Below are 20,090 nucleotides of genomic sequence, written 5' to 3'. Positions count from 1 at the left end.
TAAACAGAAAATACTAAATATTATTAAGACATGGGACACAGCTAAAGGGAAACTTAAAACTCCTTAATAACTTCCATACTTATTTACAGATTATGGGATGACAATGTGCTAAGTGTCTGCCTCAAGAAGTTGGAGGGGAAAAAGAAAAAGATCAAGATCATAACCCAAAATAATAAATAGAAAGAGCAAAAATAAATGATACTAGGAAATTTATGATGCATATTACTAGATACTACAGAAGTTTAAAAATAGTAATACTGGGAACTTTATACCAATAAATTTGAAATGGATAGTTTCATAGAAAATATAACTTACCAGACACAAGAAAAAATTAAAAATCTGAACAGACTATAATAAAGTGAATCATTAATTTTATATCTACTTATAATAAAAAATACCAAACTCCAATGACTTTACATGAGGGGGGAGGAAACAGAACCAGGTCCTGTAGGACCTTGTAAGCCCCAGTAAGGAGTTGGACTTTATTTTAATTAAAATTGGGAGCCACTGAAGGGTTTTAAGCCAGAAGATGAGGTAATGAGCTGTGCATTTTGGAATGATGACTTTGCCTGCAATGCCACAGATGGATTGAAGCGGGATCCAGGTTGGAGACTGCTATAATAATCCAGTTAGCAGATGCTGGACGCCTAGATTAGGGGGAATGACTGCGGAGTTGGAATCACTAAACAGAATTGGGAGATGGCAGGTGAGACCCGAGGGCTAGGGGCGGGGGCATGTAAGTTGGGGGATGGTGAGGGAGAGGGAATAATTAAGGATGACAAGACCTTTCTGTTTAGGTAATGGGGTATATGGAACTGCTCTCAGCGGAGCTGGGAAACACAGAACCAGGTGTGGCTGGAGGGAAATGAGGCTTTTTGACAGGCCGAGGTGGCTGAGAGGCATCCCAGTAGAAATATCTAATGGGCTGTCAGATAGGAGAATCTGGACCCAGGAAAGGGGTCTAGGGTGGAGATACAGTTTAGGAATTTCCTAAAAATCTGGGTTCTCCGAACTTCAAGGCCAACTAACCACAAACACATCAAGTCTGAATCGGGTTCCCCACTGTAAAACACTGACCCCAGCTCCATCTCTTCCCCAAGGGAGACTGGGAGTAGAGACCATCGAAGAGAAAGGACTTTGAATCAAAGAACCCACCCTTGGTGGGTTATCTATGAGGGGACAAGTTTGGCATTTCTGCCAGGTCTTCAAGCGCCCTGTGCCCTCCTTCCAGTCTCCAGGCTCACTAGCTGTCAAGAGATCCTTGTCCTGTAGGGAGAAGAGAAAGCAAAGGACTACAGTGGAGATCCACAGACGCTATAGGTAAACACTCGTGTGTTCACTCAACAAATGTGTTGACACTCAAATTGAATATTCAGTCACCTATCAGTCATTGACACGCAGGTGAATTTTCACCATCCTTCTTCTTTCTTTTTCCACCATTCACATGGTTCCAAAAGCAAGCCTAACATAAAAAAGGCATACATTTTTTACAATTATTTATTCATGGAGGGGGGAGGCAGAGAGAGAGGGAAAAAGAACCCCAAACAGGCTCCCTACTGTCAGCATGGAGCCCGACATGGGGCCCAAACCCAGGAACTGAGACACCATGACCTGAGCTGAAATCAAGAGTTGGATGCTCTCAACCGACTGAGCCGCCCAAGCACGCTCCATCAAAAAGGCCCATGTTTTAAAGCCGCCCAGCCATTCCCACAGCTGCATAGTATTCCAGTGTCCACCATAGTTTAATAGAGAAGAGTAGTTTCTCAGGGAGAGATTTCAGAACGTGGCTTTCTGAAAAGAAGGGCTGGAAGGTGACATTTGGAGACAGCAAGGGACACTAGGGAATCAGGAAGCAAAAGAGCAAAGGACAGGGCGTACGGGCTACTCCACTGCTGTGGCAATTCTTCCTGAAGTCCTAGGAAGGAAGTTATCCCCATGGCTAGTTCAGGGGAACTCGGAATAAAGTGTTTAAAGAGAGAAAAACCTGTCTCTAGGATTCGTTTGCTCTGTTCACTTAACAAATATATGTGGAGCCCATGTTGGGTACAGGCCCGGTGCTCAGGCCATGGGGCACGTTGAGGGCAAGATCTTATCTTGGTTTAGCTGGAGCCAGGGGTGGGAGCGGTGCGAGGCAGTGAAGGGGAGGGCCCAAGGGGGAGCAGGCTCAGAGAGGAGACCCTTCCTCAGCCTCGGATCTTAACTCAGATGTCATCTCCGATCTTACGCGCACAACCAGCAAGTCCATCTTCTGAGCCTCCTCTGGAGCTTGCACACAGTCCCACTGTTGTGCGTACTACACTGTCCTCTAATTCTTTAACGTGGAGCTCCCTTACTAGACTGTGAGTGCCCTGAGGTCGGTGCTCTCCGTTAGTCGTGGTGCGTTCTGAATCCCTAGAACTCTGCACGGTGCCTGGCTTTCAGTACAGACATCTGTCTGTTAAATCAATTCTGCCTCTTCACAGAGATGGAGCTTAAGCTGAGCCCTGAGGAACAAGTTAGCTTGGGCAGATGAAAAAGATAATTAAGGATCAGGGCCGGGGTGAAATGTACGCAGGTAGAGATGGGAGGGGATGACAGGAGATGGAAGCGTGTTAAGGTCACACTGAATTCTCAGCGTCCCCAGAGGAGAGAAATATAAAGGCTGGTGGTCATCTAATACAAGAATGGTTTGGGCTGCAGAAGCAAGATGAGGAGATGCTAAGATTCATTTCTCCAGTGGCTTCTCCTGGTTACCTGTGGAACCAATTAAGGATTTTTTTTCCCTTCACTCTCTGAGCCTCACCCTCCCACAAATACCAGGATCCCAGCGAGACAGAACAGATATTTCCAATTTTTCCCGTAAATCAAAATCATGACATCTTGATTTCAAGAGCTATCAAGGGGAAACTAATTTCTATCTGGCACACCAGTTCCATTTTTAAACAAAATCGGTAGACCAAGGACCATAAAGTTTAACTAGAACTGAGCGGGAATGTGACTTCCTTCCAGGCCTCTGGACCAGAGAAGGACCCATAGACAAATGGCCTCAAGACAAAAAACAATACACCCAGTTTGGGATCAATAAGAAGGGTAGGGAGTGATTACATGGAGATTGGTTAGATGAGCAGTCAGGCACAGTTTATAATCCCTTCTGAAACAACAAAGCCTTTTTTTTTTTCAGTTCATTTATTGTGAGTGGGGGCAGAAAGAGTGGGCGAGAGAGAACCCCAAGCAGGCTCAGTGCTGTCTGCACAGAGTCTGACACCAGGCTCAATCCCACAAACTGAGATTGTGGCCTGAGCTGAAACTAAGAGTCTGGTGCTTAACAGCCTGAGCCACCCATGTGCCCCAAAGCCTTTCTGAATTGAAACAATTCAGTGACCCAGCCAGCCGCAGAGAGGAGGGAAGGAGATAAATGAGGAAAATAAGGCCTAAAGAAGTCCTACTATACACACACACTCTCTCTCTCTCTCTCTCTCTCTCTCTCTCTCTGCCTATCTTTCCAGAGGCTAACTACTTCAGACCCTGCCAACCAAGCCAAATTACTGGCTACAGACTCAAAATTTAAATAAGATTTTGTCATTTACACATTTTGCAGTAAAGAAGAGGGCTCGTTAGCCAGCAGCTGGGCAATCACAGCGCGATTCCTTCACACAATGAAATTACAAGCCCTCTTCTCAAAGTGCAGTATCGGTGGTGAGCCAAAGAGGGGTGCCGTGATACTCAGAAAATGGAAGAGGAGACTTCATGATACTTAGCAGAAGAGGGGGAACTGGACATTGCAGTCCTAGGTCAACAAACCCCACAAAGGCTGTTTGAAAAGTGTCCTAGTATTTATCCATTAACATATGTTAAGGGCCTGTCAAACTGTGGAGACCTTTTCTCTCTAAGTGTAGGGCCCTCTTTTTATTGAGGCGCTGATTTCTTCACCACCAGGATATTCTCCAACAGGCCTGCTGGCGGTTTGCATTGGGAAGGGAACCGTGGGAAGGGAAAGGAAAGCTGGATGTGAAGAAATTTCCAAGGAGTGAGAGTGTGTTAGCCAAGGCTGCCTTGCTTCTTATTACACTGAGAAAATACAACCTATTTGAAAAGAACTTCCTAATGTTCCCACTTCCAAATTTACCAGCTGGCCTGCAGTGTACCTGGCCACACTGTCTTCCCTCCTGAACATCAGAGTCGTCCATACAACTATCTAAAGCCATCCCCTCGCTGGTGCCCCAGATCCCACCCCCTCTGTCTATCTTGTGTCTCCTCTCCTGCATTACCAACATTTCTTGACCAAGTAAATGATTCCTATCACAGAATTAAAAATAAAAAACAACCTTCTCCAGATTCCTCTCCACCACCAACCCATTTCTTCCTCACTTTCACTCTCTTGAATTCATTACTATCAGGCTTTCACCTCTATTGTCTGCTGAGATAAATTCTTGTCAAGATCACCACTCACCTCCACATGGTCACACCCACAGGTCATTTCCCAGTCGGCATATTGCTTGGCCTCTGTCCACAGGGTTTGCCAAAGTTCGACCCCTCCCTCCTTCGTGAAACATTTGCTTCACTTGACTTTTTTTTTTTTAATGTTTTTATTTTTGAGAGAGAGAGAGAGCATGAGCAAGGGAAGGTCAGAGAGGGAGACACAGAATCCGAAGACAGGCTCCAGGCTCTGAGCTAGCTGTCAGCACAGAGCCCGACACAAGGCTCAAACCCACTAACCGTGAGATCATGACCTGAGCAGAAGTCAGACGCTCAACCGACTCAGCCACCCAGGCGCCCTTCACTTGACTTTTGAGGGAACTCATCTTCTTACTCACAAGCTGCTGCTTCATTCTCCTTTCCTGGCTTCTCCTCCTCCCCAGACCTGTATATATGGGGGTGCCACAGGACTCAGTAATCAGACTTCCACTCTCCCCTATCTACACTCACTTCTTTTTGGTGCATTTGGTGCCAGAGCTGTAAATACTATTTATATTCCTTGGTCCATCCAGTCCCATAGCTTTAAATACCATTTGGTAATTTCCAAAATTGTGTTTCCAACCCCATTGTTTTCCCTAAACCCTACATATATACAGCTTCCTACTCTACATCTCCACTTAGTTCTAAAAGGCACCATGTGGTGGCGCCTGGGTGGCTCAGTCGGTTAAGCCTCCGACTTCGGCTCAGGTCAGTTCTCACGTTCGTGGGTTCGAGCCCCGCATCGGGTTCTGTGCTGACAGCTAGCTCAGAGCTCAGAGCCTGGAGCCTGCTTCCAGTTCTATGTCTCCTTCTCTCTCTGCCCCTCCCCCTCTATGCTCTGTCTCTCTCTGTATCAAAAATAAATAAAACATTAAAGAAAAAATAAAAAAAAATAAAAGGCACCATGAACTTAACACACCCTAAACCACACATCTCAGTCTTCCCCCAGTTTCTCCAGTTTCAGAAAAGGCAAGCTTGGTTCCTCCACTGAAAACCCTGAAATCATTCTCAACTCCTCTTCCTCAATTCCACAGCCCACCTCCAATCCACCAGCAAAATTGTTCTGTTTGTGTCTTCAAAATATATCTAGAATTGGACTACTTCTCACCGCCTCCATCATTACCCTTGTCTGAGTTACCATGAATTCTCACCTGGATTACAGTAGTAGCCTCTTTCCAAATTCTCCTTCAAAGTCCGGGTAATAGGAGGCCTGAGAAATGACCAATGGAGTTGGCAATATGGGTAACCTTGACAGAACTGCTTTCACTTGAAAGCCTGAGAGAACCTCCACTCTATAGTGTAACCCTACATGCTCCTTGTTGATTCTGTAATAACTCACCGAGAAAATTCCCATTCCCTGCTCTTTCTTCTGAATTGAGGTTTCTGTTAAATTGCCCGCTTCTGAGAGATTTCTCTTATCAGCCTATTTAAAATAGCACCTCCACTCTCTATTTCCTTTTTCTTTGTGTTCTTCATAGCATTTGTCACTATCTGAATATTTCTGTCTCGTTCTTCCCTACACACACTAGAATGTAAGTTCTATGAGGGCAGGGGCTTTGTTTTGTTCGCCACTGTACACCCAGCCTGGCAAATATCTGCAGAACGAATAGATAATTGACCTTCTCTCAAACTCACAGAATCACTACCAAGAACAGGGAAGCACACTCGACTTCCAGACCTCCGAGTATGACCCTCTGGGACCCAGGAAAGTGGGCAAGCAGGCTCATTAACTCTCCTATCGGTTCCCTTCTTAGAAGACATACGGTAACACTTCCGCCCTCGCTCAAACCTCGCTCAACTCTCGGAAAAGGAGGGGCAGAGGGTTTATGTCATCAGCCTGCGCCCGCCTGCCCCGCGACGTGCCGGCGACTGGCGCAGCCCTCCGCAAGCCCGGCCTCCCCCTCCCTGGTTCCGCGCTCTGGTTCCGCCATGGAATCCAACAAGGATGAAGCCGAGCGCTGTATTAGCATCGCCCTCAAGGCCATCCAGAGCAACCAGCCCGACCGGGCACTCCGCTTCCTGGAGAAAGCGCAGCGGCTGTACCCGACGCCGCGAGTTCGCGGTGAGTGTGAGGTGCCGGAGAGGCAGAAGGGACATTAGAACTGATGGGGGGAATACGGGAACGGACCAAGGGGAGCAGTTGAAGGAGGGGGAGGGGTGGCGAGGCGCGGCTACGCCTGCGCACTGAGACGCGCGGTGGCCGCTGGGAGGTGTAGTCTTTCGCTCGCACGCCTTTCGGAGACGCCGAACACCTGATGGCTGGGGCGGCCTAGGCTTCAACTTTCCGGGTGCTTGTGGACCCCTCTTGAGATCTGGAGTTTCCGAGGACGAGAGGTTCAGGCGGGCGGGGGGAAAGGAACTTAGCTGGAAGCGAAATCGAACTACTTTTCCCAAGGGGCCATTCGGTGGCCAAGGGCCCGTTGCCGGCCTGGGAAATATTATAGTTTAGGAAAATAAACATAACTCCTTTGACGGAGAGGATGGGTTCGAGAGACGGAAAGAAGGCTTTTGACATTCGCAAGGCCTGGAAAGGCGTCTCCGGGCGAGGGCCTGAGAACACCCTCCCGAAACTAGAGCCTGCCTTTGCCCCTACTGCACACCACCGCCTTGGACGGTTACCCTGAGAGCGAGCCGCCTCACTCCCTCCTGGAGCTTCTTCATCCGCCAGTGAGTTTCGGGGCTTGTTGGAGAGTGGCCTCGGTCACCCCGCCCCCCCTCGCCCTCGAGAGTCCATCAGTGGCCGCCGAAAGTGTCCCCCGGCTGAGGTTTACAAGCCAGGAAGGGATTAGTGATGTGTCAACTACTCAGCATCTCACTCTACCCAGGAACTCTCTTTTTCTTTAACCTAAGACTTCAAAGAAATATTTCTTAATGCAAGCTGGAGGAGAGAAGGAGGTAGCTCATTATACGGGCTCGGTGCCAGCAGTTACCAAGTAGTAAACCGTTTGGCACGTAACGGGTACTCAGAATCAAAAGACCTGCGTTCTTATCCTGACTACTACCATGTGAAGTTTCTGAGCTTGGGTTTCCTTATCTGGAAAATCAGAAGGTTGATGCAGACAGCGTGTATAACAATAATACCATAGCGCTTCTCTGTTTAGAAAGCTCTTTTGAGAGGCGCCTAGGCTGACCTAGTCCGTAAAGTATGCGACTCTTGATCTTGGGGCTGTAAGTTCAAGCCCCACGTTGGGTGTGGAGATTACTTAAAAAAAAAAAAATCTTTGCCAGCGCCTGGGTGGCTCAGTTGGTTAAATTGGTTAAGCCTCCCACGTCAGCTCAGATCATGATATCACAGTTCGTGGGTTTGAGCCCCATGTCTGACTCTGTGCTGACAGCTCAGAGCCTGGAGCCCACTTCTGATTCTGTGTCTCCCTTCCTCACTACCCCTCACTCACTCTCGCTCTGTCTCTGTGTCTCTCAAAAATAAATAAACATTAAAATTTTTTTAATTAAAAAAAATAAAATATTTTTTTAAAAAAGAAAAGGAAAGCTTTTTCCAGTGCATTTTCTCACTTGAGCCTGCCCTACCTGGGAGGCGAAGCAAAGATCATTATCTTTGTTCTATAGATAAGGAAGTATCTCTGAGTCAAGGGACTTGCCCAAGATTACACAGCTAGAAATTGGAAAGTTCTGTAACTCTATAAATGTTTAATAGAGGAGTGAAATGCAAGAGCAGCAGTCAGCCTCCTAGTCTTACGGGCCCACATTTGGGATTGAGAAAAGGGAACACTGGCAAAAGAGGTCACCTGGAATGCTCAAGTTTTCCTCCCTCCTGACTACAGGTTGACCTTTGGCCTGTTTGCTGCCTCTTGGTGAGGGTTTCAGTCTGTATTTGCCAGGACTCCGGAGGTAACCTGCTCAAGAAGCTTCCTTATGAAATAAATCACAGTATGTAAGAGAGGCGCGTGGGGGATGAGGCCCGCAAGCTCTCAGAATCCTGAGGCTCAGAAGCAGGCAGCCCAGAAAGGATGGAACAATGTGGCCTGTGGAGATCTTCTGTCAGGAGCCTCCTGGGCCAGTTCAGGGGCTTGGACAGATGTCCTTCCTGGGGCTCAAGTAGTGGAATTTGCTCATGCAGAATCGTCACCTACTGCACAGTTGTCATGGTCCCACTATTCTGGAAAGACTAGGCCTCGTACCTCTCTGTAAACTTCACCTTGTACTGTGTGCAGCCCTGTACTGAGCTGACAAGGACCTGGGGTTAACTTGGGCCTGCGATGGAGAAATCTTGGTTAAAAAATTATTACATAGTTGTCTACACTTGCGGTTTGAAGTTTGAGCTCATTCCAGGTGCTTGTTCAATGCAACAGACTTTTATTTTATTTTATTATTTTTGAGAGGAGTGTGAGTGAGGGGCAGAGAGAGAGAGAGGGAGAAAGAATCCAAAGCAGGCGCTGTACACTGTTGATGCCCCAAGTGTGCCTCTGTTGATTTCAGCTCAGGTCATGATCTCATGGTTCATGGGTTCAAGCCTCGCATTGAGCTAGGTGCTGTCACTGCAGAGCCTGCTTCAGATCCTGTCTCCCTCGCTCTCTGCTTTTCCCTCCATAACTTGCAGTCTCTCTCTCTCTTTCTCAAAAATAAACAAACATTAAAAAAAAAAAAAGAGTCAGACTCTTAACCAACTAAGCCAGCCAGATGCCCCACAACAGACGTTTTTTGTTTTGCTTGCAAAGTCCTCTGCTTGGTGCTAAGTGGTATGGCAGGATTGGTAAGACATCATCCTTCACCTCAAGGAGCTTACAGTGGAGTGAAGGAGAGAGACAAAGTTATAGAAAAAATAATATTGTGGTTAAAGAAAAATTAAGCACAGCGTTAGATGTGGAGGACTTAAGGGTGGACAGGAAAGATTCAGTCCCCGCCCTCCATGAGTTCACAGTCTGGTGACGTGAGGGAGGTGCTGGGGACGGCGCCCTGAACGTGAAATCACAAGAGTGAGTGAGTCCTTCCTAGGACTTAAAAACAGTGGTAGATCACAGTGAGGGAAGGCTTCAGGGAGCAGGACAGAGGCAGCATTTGAACTGCACGTCAGAGGAAGGGAGGAGATTTGGAGAAGAACCTACTGGGGAAAAGACATGGAGTCTGGAAGCTGGGGGAGGACTGGCTGTATCTGGACTAAGAGGCTGCAGGGGTGGTAATTTGAATAGAGAGGATTAAGGCTGGCAAGTAGGATGGGGCCAGACTGTGGAAATCCTTTCCTGCCAGACCAGGGTATTCTGTGGGTGGTAAAAAGACCATTGAAGATTCTGATAGCAGGAATAAGATAAGGGTGCTGCTCTTAAAAGAGAACAGCAATGCGGCGCCTGGGTGGCTCAGTCATTTGAACGTCCGGCTTCAGCTCAGGTCATGATTTCACGGTTTGTGGGTTCGAGCCCCACGTTGGGCTCTATGCTGACAGCTAGCTCAGAGCCTGGAGCCTGCTTCGGATTCTGTGTCTCCCTCTCTCTCTGACCCTCTCCTGCTCGCGCTGTCTCTCAAAAATAAATAAAAAACATTTAAAGAATTAAAATTGAGTTTGTGGGGCGCCTGGTTGGCTCAGTCAGTTAAGCATCTGACTTTGGCTCGGGTCATGATCTCGCAGTTCATGAGTTCGAGCCCTGCATCAGGCTCTGTGCTGACAGCTCAGGGCCTGGAGCCTGCCTGAGATTCTGTATCTCCCTCCCTCCCTCCCTTGCTCCTCCCCTGCTTGCTCTCCCTCAAAAATTAAAAAACAAAATAGAGAGTGTATGTAAAATCTGGACTTCCGATCGTGCTTAAAAATGGAGTGACTCTGGCAGCCCCAGGCTCTCAAAAATAAATTTAAAAACATTAAAAAAAATTTTTTTTAAAGTGAACAGCAAGAAGGGTTAATGAAAGAGAGAGACTCAAGGCAGAAACCAGTTGGGAGACCAGTCATTGCACTCAGTAGGTCAGGAGCTCAGAGCTAGCATGGCAGAGGAGGATAAGGTCATTGGAGAGGAGGTACCGAGCCTTGTGTGAGATAGGTGTGCCGAGGAGAACTAGGGACACGGAATCCAAGCCTGTGCGGCCCAGGGGAAAAGCAAGGTTGAGGATGGTGAGTGGGAAGAGCTGGGCAGAGGGTGCCCGTGGATGTTCCAGAGGAGCTGCCTGCTTGGAGCTCAGGAGAGAGCCCCAGGTTCCAGCTCAGAGTCTGGTATTGTCATTTTGATGGGGTCCTCCCTGACCGGTCAGGTGCAAAAGTGTGGAACTGATAGAGGAGGTTGCTCTAAGCACAGCCAGGGGCCACATCTGTCCTCAGCCAATGGGCAGAGACCAAGAGGAGGGGGTGACCCCAGGAGGGGGCAGCAGCCAGGTGGCCCTGGAGCGGTGTGGCAGGGAAGGGAGGTGGTGAGCAGCACCGTCAGGCCTCGTGGGGCAAGGGCGATTGAGAAATGAGAGGGGAAGGATCAAGAGCGGAGGGTGGAAAGTTGGTCTTGGAGACGTGGAAGTATGGAGAGAGGGAAGGGTAGGGTGAAAGGAGGTCCTGAGCAACCTTGCAGGGCTAAGGGGCCTCATAGTGAAAAGGCGACGAGGGGATTTCAGACTCCTGCTGCAGGAGGAGGGCCCCGAGGCCTGCACACCTGTACTGTGGAATAGTAGCTGGGCACCAGGCTGAGAGGTCACAGGGCAGGGCTAGTGTGCCAGTCAGTCCCTAGAAAGGACTGGCAGCCCAAAAGCATTGCCTTTGCCTGAGGCTTAGCAACACTGGTGGAAAGTCCCAGGTTTTTCAGGGAGCTGATGAGAACACCCTCGGTTTCCCCAGCCTACAAAGAGGGTTGGCCCAGATGGTCTCGCAGCCCAGGGTCTAGGAAATGGCTGGCTGGATTCAGACGAAATCAGGAAGGCCAAGCCCTTAAGGCCAGCACGTGGGGCAGGGAAGGGCTGATTGCTAAGTAGCAAAGGAGCCCGATTGTCCAGCTCCACTCCCAGGCTGTTACCCTTTGCTGGCCTCCCCTTCCCGACCCACTTTGAGCACTACAGGAACAGAGAGGGCCTGGAAATCAAAGGAACAGTAACAGATAACAGTATTTGCTGAGTGTTGCGCTAAGTCTTTTATATGCATTTGCTCATTTACTCTTGTAGCTCTCCTGAGGGAGGTACAGTTTTACACAAAGAAGCTAAATCAGCTTGTCCGAGATGACCCTGCTAGCAGGTGGCTCTGCCCCTCCGGTCTGGGTTTGAGGAACGGCCACCGTTGCTGGCTTTGGCCGTAGGAATGCTCTCACCTCTGCCTCAGCTGCCGCCTCTCCCACCGCAGCTCTGGTTTCTTCCTCCAAGTTCCTGTCTTTTTAGATGTCTGCCAGCTTTACTGCGAGGGGCAGAGTCAGGATGGGAGCCCAGCCTTGTCTGTGTACCTCCGGAGCTCCGTGAAGCTGTGCTGTGACGTACTCTTTTGTGGCATTTGCCCATCAGGCCCTGGGCCGTGGGGGACATAACAGTGAGCCGTATGAGGCAGTCGCATCCCACAGGTCTGGCAGATGGGGTGTCCAGGCCATGAGAGAGCCCTACCTGCCAGCACCCCACAATCTTGAATTGTCAACTCAAGCAGGAACCTTCTATGTGACCCAGAGCACATCCATTCCCCTTTGGGCTCTTTTTCTGCAGTGTAAAGAAATTAGAGTGGCTGACTCCATGTAACTGCCTTGAAAAGTTTCCAGAATCTTCCCTGAGAAGTACTAGATGAGTCCATCTCCTGATTAATGCTCTTGTGTATCTATACCAATTAAATGGTTGGTCATGTTCTCCATGGGTGTATCAGCACAGCCTGGACCCCGAGGCTTCCAGAGATATTGATATAGATAAGTTCTTTTTCTTTCCTTTTGAAGTTTATTTTTGAGAGAGAAGCAGAAAGAGAGGGAGACAGAGACTCCCAAGCAGGCTCCACATTGTCAGCACAGAGCCTGACGTGGGAACCATAAGATCACGACCTGCCCTGAGATCAAGAGTCGGATGCTTAACCGACTGAGCCACACAGGCGCCCCGGAAATAAGTTATTTAAAAGCCCTCTGAATCCAGCAGACTAGCTGCCCCCTGCCCCATCTTTATCAGCATCTCTTCGTCTTTTGCTTTTTCTTCCTTTGCCATTTGCTCAGTACGGACCTGGCATCTGGGTCAGCCTGAAATCTCATGGTTGCGTTGGGTCCGTGGCCTGCTGAGTGCTGCGACTTTGCCTTCCTAAGCCCTGGAGCCCCCTGGCCCCCCCCGCTGGGCCCCCCCCCCCCCCCCCCGGCCAGCCTGTGTCATAAATCAGCAGCTACTCGGTTTGAATTTAAGTGTCTGTTTCTGCGCCAGGTGCTTACAAATGTTATTTCATCCTTATACACCCATTGCCCTCATATCTCTCAAGAAATGGGTTCAGACTGATTTTATAGATCGGCCAGGGCCATACTGCTAGGAATGACTGAGCTGAGATTTAAACACAGTTCTTTCTGAATTTAACTTCTCTTTATTTGGAAGGACTGTGCTGGAGGGAGCTCCCCAGGCCACAGTCATGCAGTTCAGAATAGCATAGTTAAGAACATGGTTCTGGGAGTCAGACATTCGGTGTTTTAAGTGCTGACTACCCAGCTTGTGTAGCCGCGGGCCAGTGCATCAAACACATAGCTCCTTCTTTAATTTTTTTTAAATGTTTTTTATTTATTTTTGAGAGACAGAGACAGTGTGAGCAGGGGAGGGTCAGAGAGAGAGAGAGATACAGAATCTGAAGCAGGCTCCAGGCTCTGAGCTAGCTGTCAGCACAGAGCCCTATGCGGGGCTCGAACCCACGAACCGTGAAATCATGATCTGAGCCGAAACTGAACGCTTAACCGACTGAGCCACCCAGGCACTCCATAGCTCCTTCTTTATAATGGGGGATGGTGGTAATAAGACCTACTTCCAAGGCCATTGTCAAGATTAAATGAACTAGTAGAGGCAGAGCCTGGACCTACATAGCACTCGTTAGGATGACTCTTCTCAGTGCACACCCTTGGGGTTTGCTGCCAGAGTCCTCCGGCTCCCTCCTGCGAGCCAAGCTTGACTGTCAGCTCCCGACGCAGTGAGATCCTGTGAATTTGCTGCACCTAAGACAGCAGTGGCTCGGGGCACAGTGGTCCACTTGAGTCCCCGTGTTCTGCTCCCAGCGAGCCCTGCTCTAGGCACCTTGTGCGAGACCCAGGTGCATTGCATTAGAGGGTGTCTGACCCCCCCCACTTCCCCCAGCACAGTGCCTTGAGCCCAGCAGGCTCCTGGCGTGTGTCAGAGGAGCTGGGGGCCAGCCGAGGGCACTGCTGTCCTTCCTCAGCACAGTGTCCTGGGTCCCTGCAGTGGTCCAGGTGCCTGGCTTATCCGGGCACTGCACCCCAGGCGTGATGGGTTTCCAGAACTGATTTTCTGCCCAGAATCAATGGACACAGGGGATTTTTGCCAGAGATTTGGGCTCTTCAACAGGAACCACAGACTGGGGTTGGAGTCACTGGGACCCTATCTGAGGGTGACAGCTAATGCCCTGTATAGACTCTGAACAGTGAAGTAAGACATTTGACATGGACAGCCACTTGGAAAGTGTAAGGAATAGCAAGTAGTGGAGGAGAGACCTACATCCTGAATCTCCCACCGTCCCTGGCCCTGGGGCACACTCATTGTCCCCACACCCCACCACACCCCCACAGCTAAGTGGAGGTGTCCAGGAGGCCTTTCCACCAATCCCGGCAGAAACAGGTGGTCCGCCATGTGCGGTCCCCAGTGAGATAGAAGAGTACTAGCTTCTGTCTGCACTCAGCAGAGCCTGTGAAGCACATCACTTTGGGTTTTTTTTTTTTTTAAACCTGAAGGGCTAATTGTTTGTTTTTATGCGGAGTTTTAAAATACCCCAGACCCAGGGATGACTGGCTGGCTCCGTCGGAGCATGTGATTCTTGCGGGGTTGTAAGTTCAAGCCTCACATTGGGTGCAGAGATTAACTAAAAATAAAATCCTAAAAAATCATTTTAAATAACCCCTACCCTGACAACTCAGGAGAGCAATTGACTATCCCACTGGTCCCCCACCCCCCCACACCCTGCCTGGGCCCAAGCTGGGGAAGAATTTGCTGGCTTTGCTGGGAGAAGAAGCAGGTGGGTTGGGGGGGTTGGCCTCCCCCAGGACCCTCAGCCATGGCATGCAGCTTTGCTGGAACCGGAGCCCTGAATGGTTTGTTTGCCTTGCACAGCCCTGATCGAGTCCCTCAACCAGAAACCACAGTCTACCGGTGACCATCCCCAATCCACAGACACGACCCACAGGAAAGCAGGTGGGACCGATGCCCCCTCGGCCAACGGAGAAGCTGGAGGAGGAGAGGGCACCAAAGGCTACACTGCAGAGCAAGTAGCAGCAGTGAAAAGGTAGAGGGGCTGGCGCCCAGTGCCGTGGACAAGTTTTCAGATCTCAGGGAGGTTTCCTGCAGCATGTCCTCCACCTCACACCTGCCGTGGTCTGCGTGGGCCCTGGGGCGTCCTGAGGATGGAAGAGGTCCAGCTGGGCGGGCTCACTGGCCTTGGCGTACAGCTTGGGAATCGGGGCTCTGCTGTCACCTCCCGCCAAGTCAACCCACAGCAGAGGCTAGAAATGCTGACTCTGCCGCTGGCCGGGCCTCTTCACACGGCTCTCTTGATCAAACAGAGTTGGGGCTTGTGCTCCCCTTCCAGCTTCTCCCCCACCCCAACAAAGACCCTTTCAGGCCAGGGTCTATGTGGCCTAGAATGGAGACTGCAGGGCTTGGGCGGCCCCGGCACAGACACTGACCGCCCTTCTGAGATGGCCTCTGGTGCATGGGGTGTGAAGTGTGTGTGGTGTGAGTGCTGTTAGTAAAGGGAAACGGTTCCCGGCCTGAAAGGCTGCAGCTGCCCCCTCTTAAGTCCTAAATGGATTCCGGGTGTTTCCACTGGGCCCTACCTCGCTCCGCAGTCCAGGTAGCGCTTACTTAGGCCCCCTTGTCCCCAAGGGACCTGAGGAGCTGTTGGTTGTGCCCTGCTGGTCCCTGAGCCTTCTCAGAGCTGTGTGCCCATCCTGCTCTCACCCACCTCACCTCACGGCCCTGGGCCCACTCTACTCCCTCCCCCAGGGTCAAGCAGTGTAAGGATTACTATGAGATCCTAGGGGTGAGCAGAGGGGCCTCTGATGAGGACCTGAAGAAGGCCTACCGCAAGCTGGCCCTCAAGTTCCACCCAGACAAGAACCATGCACCTGGCGCCACTGAAGCTTTCAAAGGTAAGCTAGCCTTGGTTTCCCGGTGTTCAGTGTTTTTCACTCCTGTCCTTGGGAAGGAGTCGATAGCCTTGGGCTCAGGAGCTGCTTCCTGGAAAGAAAGTCCGGGTTGCCACCTCTAGCATAGCATCTGTCAGAGCTCAGATAGCACCACCCCTGCCTCCCCTTCCTCCGTGTGCCCCACAGCTTACAGGAGGGGAGTTGAGGCAGGAGAGGATCAGTGGCTCCTCCAAGGTCACATAGCAGTTGAGGGTCCGACGCTGGCCTCCTGACTCAACTGTATACACGTCCCCATTTGAGATCTTGGTGCCAGTTTCCCTGTGCTGAGGGGCAAGAAAGCCCTGGTCAGCGGGCTTGGGGCCTGGTGGCCTCACTGTCACCAGCAGCCACAGCCAAGCTTGCAGTACACACACACACACACTCACATAGCACCCACACGTACCTACTCATTCTCACATCGCATGCACCATATACACGTGATGTACACACTCAGCAGTTTCAAGCCACTCCACATACACTCACATACCACACTCACACCTAACACACATTCACATACCGCTCCTGCACACACCTGCTCTCACACCATATACCTCATACACAGTCTCACATCACACACTCCACACACACTTACCCATGACACAGACACCACACGTACACCATATACACACCATATACACACATAGCACACACACCACATACACATAACATACATGCACACACTACGCACCACTCACACACACCATACACCCCTCCCCCCTACACACCCACACACATACACACACACACTTTTGGGCCTACAGTGGTGGTCATGGCAGTCTCTGGCCTCAGGGCCGTTTAGTTCTGAAATGGGTGTTTCGATTCTGGCTAAAATCATAAGCTGCCCTGTAATCATTTATGTTTTTATTGAACTTGTCGAGCACACGTGTACCGACTGGGGGCCAGCCCTGTGTCACTGGGCACTGCACTTCCATATATCGTGGCCACCTTGTTGCCTTCAGGACCTTCAGGGTCTTGGGTTTGCCTCCCTCTGGGAGGAAGCATGGTGACTGGCCCCACCTGGCCCAGGAGGGCCGCTGTGCAGTACTGAGGACCAGTGGCTTCTCCGAGGTCACACAGTGAGTGTGGGGCAGAGCAGGCCTCCTGACTCACTTGTGTGCACGCCCCATCTTGGGATCTTGATAGTTTCCCTGTGCTGGGGGCAGGGTGGCCCCAGGTCAGTGGCCTGTGGCCTCCTCAGCAACAGCAGCCACAGTCCACCCTGCAGTACACACACACACACACACACACACACACACACACACACGTAACACAAGCTCACATTAGGCAGTGACCACGGCCAAGTAGCATAGCCTGTGACAGAGCAGACTCCTAAGACCTGGTGAGCTGTTTCCTGGGGCCCAACCCGGGTGCTCTGTTCCAGGCCGCTTCCGGTTGGACCTGCTGGGTGCGGGGCAGTCTGTGGGCATCACCCCCCTGCCACTTGGTGGCCTGCCTCAGGGGGAGCAGAGGAGGAGAACAGGGAGGCAGGGTGGCCATGGTTAATGTTGCTCCGGGCCTGACATCTGCCTGCAGCCCACCCAGCAGGCACTGAGAGACCAGATCTAGCCCTGGAACCTTGTCCCAGTGGCAGGAGGAGGGGGATTCTCCTCACTCTCCAGGGCTGCAGGTTCTGAAGCCGATGCAGCTTTGATCCACTCCTTTGAGAGAGTGAGCCCCTTGAGAAAGAGGGAGAGACTAGGGAGGGCCTGGAGCGGGGGTGTTGAGGCACAGGTTTCCCGCCTGGGGAGCTTTTCCTGGGGCCAGGCCAAGGAGCAGCAGCTGGGACCTGGTCCCCAGGGAGGCGAGGGCTTACCCGGCCACACTGCAAACAGTGAAGTTTCGACTAGAACCTGGGGGTTTGGCCCTTCCTGACAGTTGCTGTAGGGGTAAATAAAGTCATGCCCATTAAAGGGCCTGGGGCAGAGAAGAGGCTGGGCCATTGTCATGAGCTGGAGCATGAGGAGCCTGGGTGTTAACCTTGCACCTGGCCCAGACTGCCCAGATCCACTCAGAGGTATTCCTGCCTACCCCCCTCCCAACACGAGCCCAACTGCCAAACCTCCCTCTGGCCCCAAGCACTCCTGCTTCCTAAAGCGCCACTCGAGTACCTAAAAGAACGAAGCTCTCGGCTACCATGGCGCCTCCACCTGCATGCCCGCTGTCTCCAAGCCTGACTTCTACCTCCTTTCTAGCGATTGGCACAGCATATGCCATACTTAGTAACCCAGAGAAAAGGAAACAGTATGACCAGTTCGGTGATGACAAGAACCAGGCAGCCCGGCATGGCCACGGGCACGGGGACTTCCACCGTGGCTTTGAGGCCGATATCTCCCCTGAGGACCTCTTCAACATGTTCTTTGGCGGTAGCTTTCCGTCTAGTAAGTACCCTACCCCGGCCCCGCAGCCAGGTCTCCCTGGGGGTGATGGTGGGAGACTAGATGCCAGCCTCTCCCTTTTCCTGCGGCCCCACCCCCTGACTCAGTCCCTCTGACCTCCAGGTAACGTCCACGTCTACAGCAATGGCCGCATGCGCTACACCTACCAGCAAAGGCAGGACCGCAGGGAGAACCAGGGTGACGTGAGTGAGGGAGGCACTGGGGACCCAGGGGGAGGGTGCCGAGCCCCACCCAGGGTGCGGGGCCTGAAGAAAGAGCAGCATCCCAGCTGTCTGTCCTGGGATGGGCTGTGTCCCCACAGTCCAGACCAGGGAGCCATCTTGGCCCCCCCTTGCCATTCTACTGAGCGACACTAGAGGGAGCCACACTCCACAGTGCTGCCCAGAAGGAGGGGATTTGATGGCCTCTGTCAGGGAATGTATTGCAGAAAATTCTCTGCCTCCAGAAGGTTTGAGTGCCGTTGGCCTTTGTGCAGTCCATTTGTTCAAAGGCCAAAGTGACATTTTCCAAGCAATGGCAAGTGAAACTTCATGAGAGAATTCTAAAGGATGACAAAGGTTGTTGACTCTTCTTTTCAGCACTCTTAAAAAATACATACAAAAGCTATAGCAAGACAATGCTTCAAAAACATTTTGAATGCCACGGGTTAAAGGGCACCTAGTGGTCTAAAATTAAAATACTGCAGACAGTTCCACAGCCTTTAACATTATGACAGGCAGAGGGGTTCCCTTTGGCTCTGTCAGTGTGACCTTATGTTTTTGTTTATTTTTTTAAACTTAAGTGTCTGTTTGTATTTAACATACAGAAGAGGGTTTTTTTTTAATTACAAACTATCACACAGTGAAAAATTTGTTCTTATTTACAGTTTTTTAACTGGCGGTTTTTAAATTGGTAATATATTCATATGATGCAAAATTTTAAAAAGGTATATGTATATAGTGAAAATCTCCTTCCAGCCCTGCCTACAGTTCTCCTGGAGGAAGCCACTGTAGCTCACTTTGTTGGCGTTCTCTGATAAGTAAATGCATACAGGCACCCTCTTCCTGTGTTTAACACCACCTGCTATTTGGTTTTCATCTGGGGAAACCGGCAGGTGGAGGAGCTTCTGTGTTTTGGAGGGCCCGTGGGAGAGAAGCGGAGAGAGGGGTGTTGTGGGCTCTTTGCGGCACCTGCCTCCTGCCGCCAAGGCTCCCTTGTGCCCGGGAAGCTGGTGGTGATTGTGGCTGACGCCACGCTCCCACTCACGTCCCGCCGAGTGACCACTGGCTCTCTCCTCCAGGGCGGGCTGGGGGTATTTGTTCAGCTGATGCCCATCCTCATCCTGATCCTCGTGTCGGCGCTCAGCCAGCTCATGGTCTCCAGCCCCCCATACAGCCTGAGCCCCAGGCCGTGAGTACCCACCGCGAGGGACGGGGTGGTAGGCACACAGGGACTTCGGATTCTCAGCCCGCATCAGGGGCCTGCCTTCCCATCCTGCGGGTCATTGATCACAGTGCGGAACTGTGGCTTAGAATCAAGAAAACACACTTGCCCTGCTGAGGTTAGATTCTTGATCTTTTTGGGATCACGGTCCCCTAAGAAAATGCAATGAGAACTGCAGCTCTCTTCCCTCCAACACTGCACATGTACACAGCTTGCATATGATTTCACAGGCTTCGTGTCCCTCCCCCCCCATCTTATCTGCTGACCTTGAGACAAGAACCCCTGCTCTTAAGTCCTGGCTGGGGAGCCTTGGGGCCATGGGAAGAACAGGGGCTCTAGAACCAGCAGAAGTGGCTTTGAATCCCAGCCATTTTATATTAACTAAGCAGCTGTGTGACCCTAGACGAGTTACATGATTTCTCTGAGTCTTGGTGTCCTCATCTGTGCCATGCAAATAACATCTATGTGCTTTGTGAAAACTGAATGAGTCAGACATGTAAAATGCCAGGTTTGGGATGCCTGGCTGGGCCAGCTGGTGGAGCATGAGATTCTTGATCTCAGAGTCTTGAGTTCGAAC

The 20,090-nt window shown here is 50.9% G+C and overlaps 1 protein-coding gene across 4 annotated transcripts in view; it reads left to right on the top strand.

The window, feature by feature from the left end:
* Positions 1-6,282: 6,282 nt before the first annotated feature.
* DNAJB12 (DnaJ heat shock protein family (Hsp40) member B12) overlaps positions 6,283-20,090 on the top strand; it is an 18,641-nt gene continuing 4,833 nt past the window's right edge. For 3 of the 4 annotated variants that reach the window (XR_003905563.1, XM_029931886.1, XM_029931885.1), the window contains exons 1-6: positions 6,283-6,496; positions 14,623-14,794; positions 15,514-15,659; positions 17,888-18,073; positions 18,194-18,273; positions 19,371-19,480. Coding sequence is in view for 3 of the 4 variants with exons in the window: in XM_029931886.1 (XP_029787746.1) it covers positions 6,364-6,496; positions 14,623-14,794; positions 15,514-15,659; positions 17,888-18,073; positions 18,194-18,273; positions 19,371-19,480 (827 nt within the window). In the remaining variant the exon portion in view is untranslated. The remainder of the gene's footprint in view (positions 6,497-14,622; positions 14,795-15,513; positions 15,660-17,887; positions 18,074-18,193; positions 18,274-19,370; positions 19,481-20,090) is intronic. The other variant, XM_029931887.1, reaches the window with a different exon arrangement.

The sequence above is a fragment of the Suricata suricatta genome, chromosome 2 (assembly GCF_006229205.1).
Source record: "Suricata suricatta isolate VVHF042 chromosome 2, meerkat_22Aug2017_6uvM2_HiC, whole genome shotgun sequence".
Classification (NCBI taxonomy): domain Eukaryota; kingdom Metazoa; phylum Chordata; class Mammalia; order Carnivora; family Herpestidae; genus Suricata; species Suricata suricatta.
Note: the sequence above shows the minus strand (reverse complement) of the source record. Positions and strands in the feature narration are given on the sequence as shown.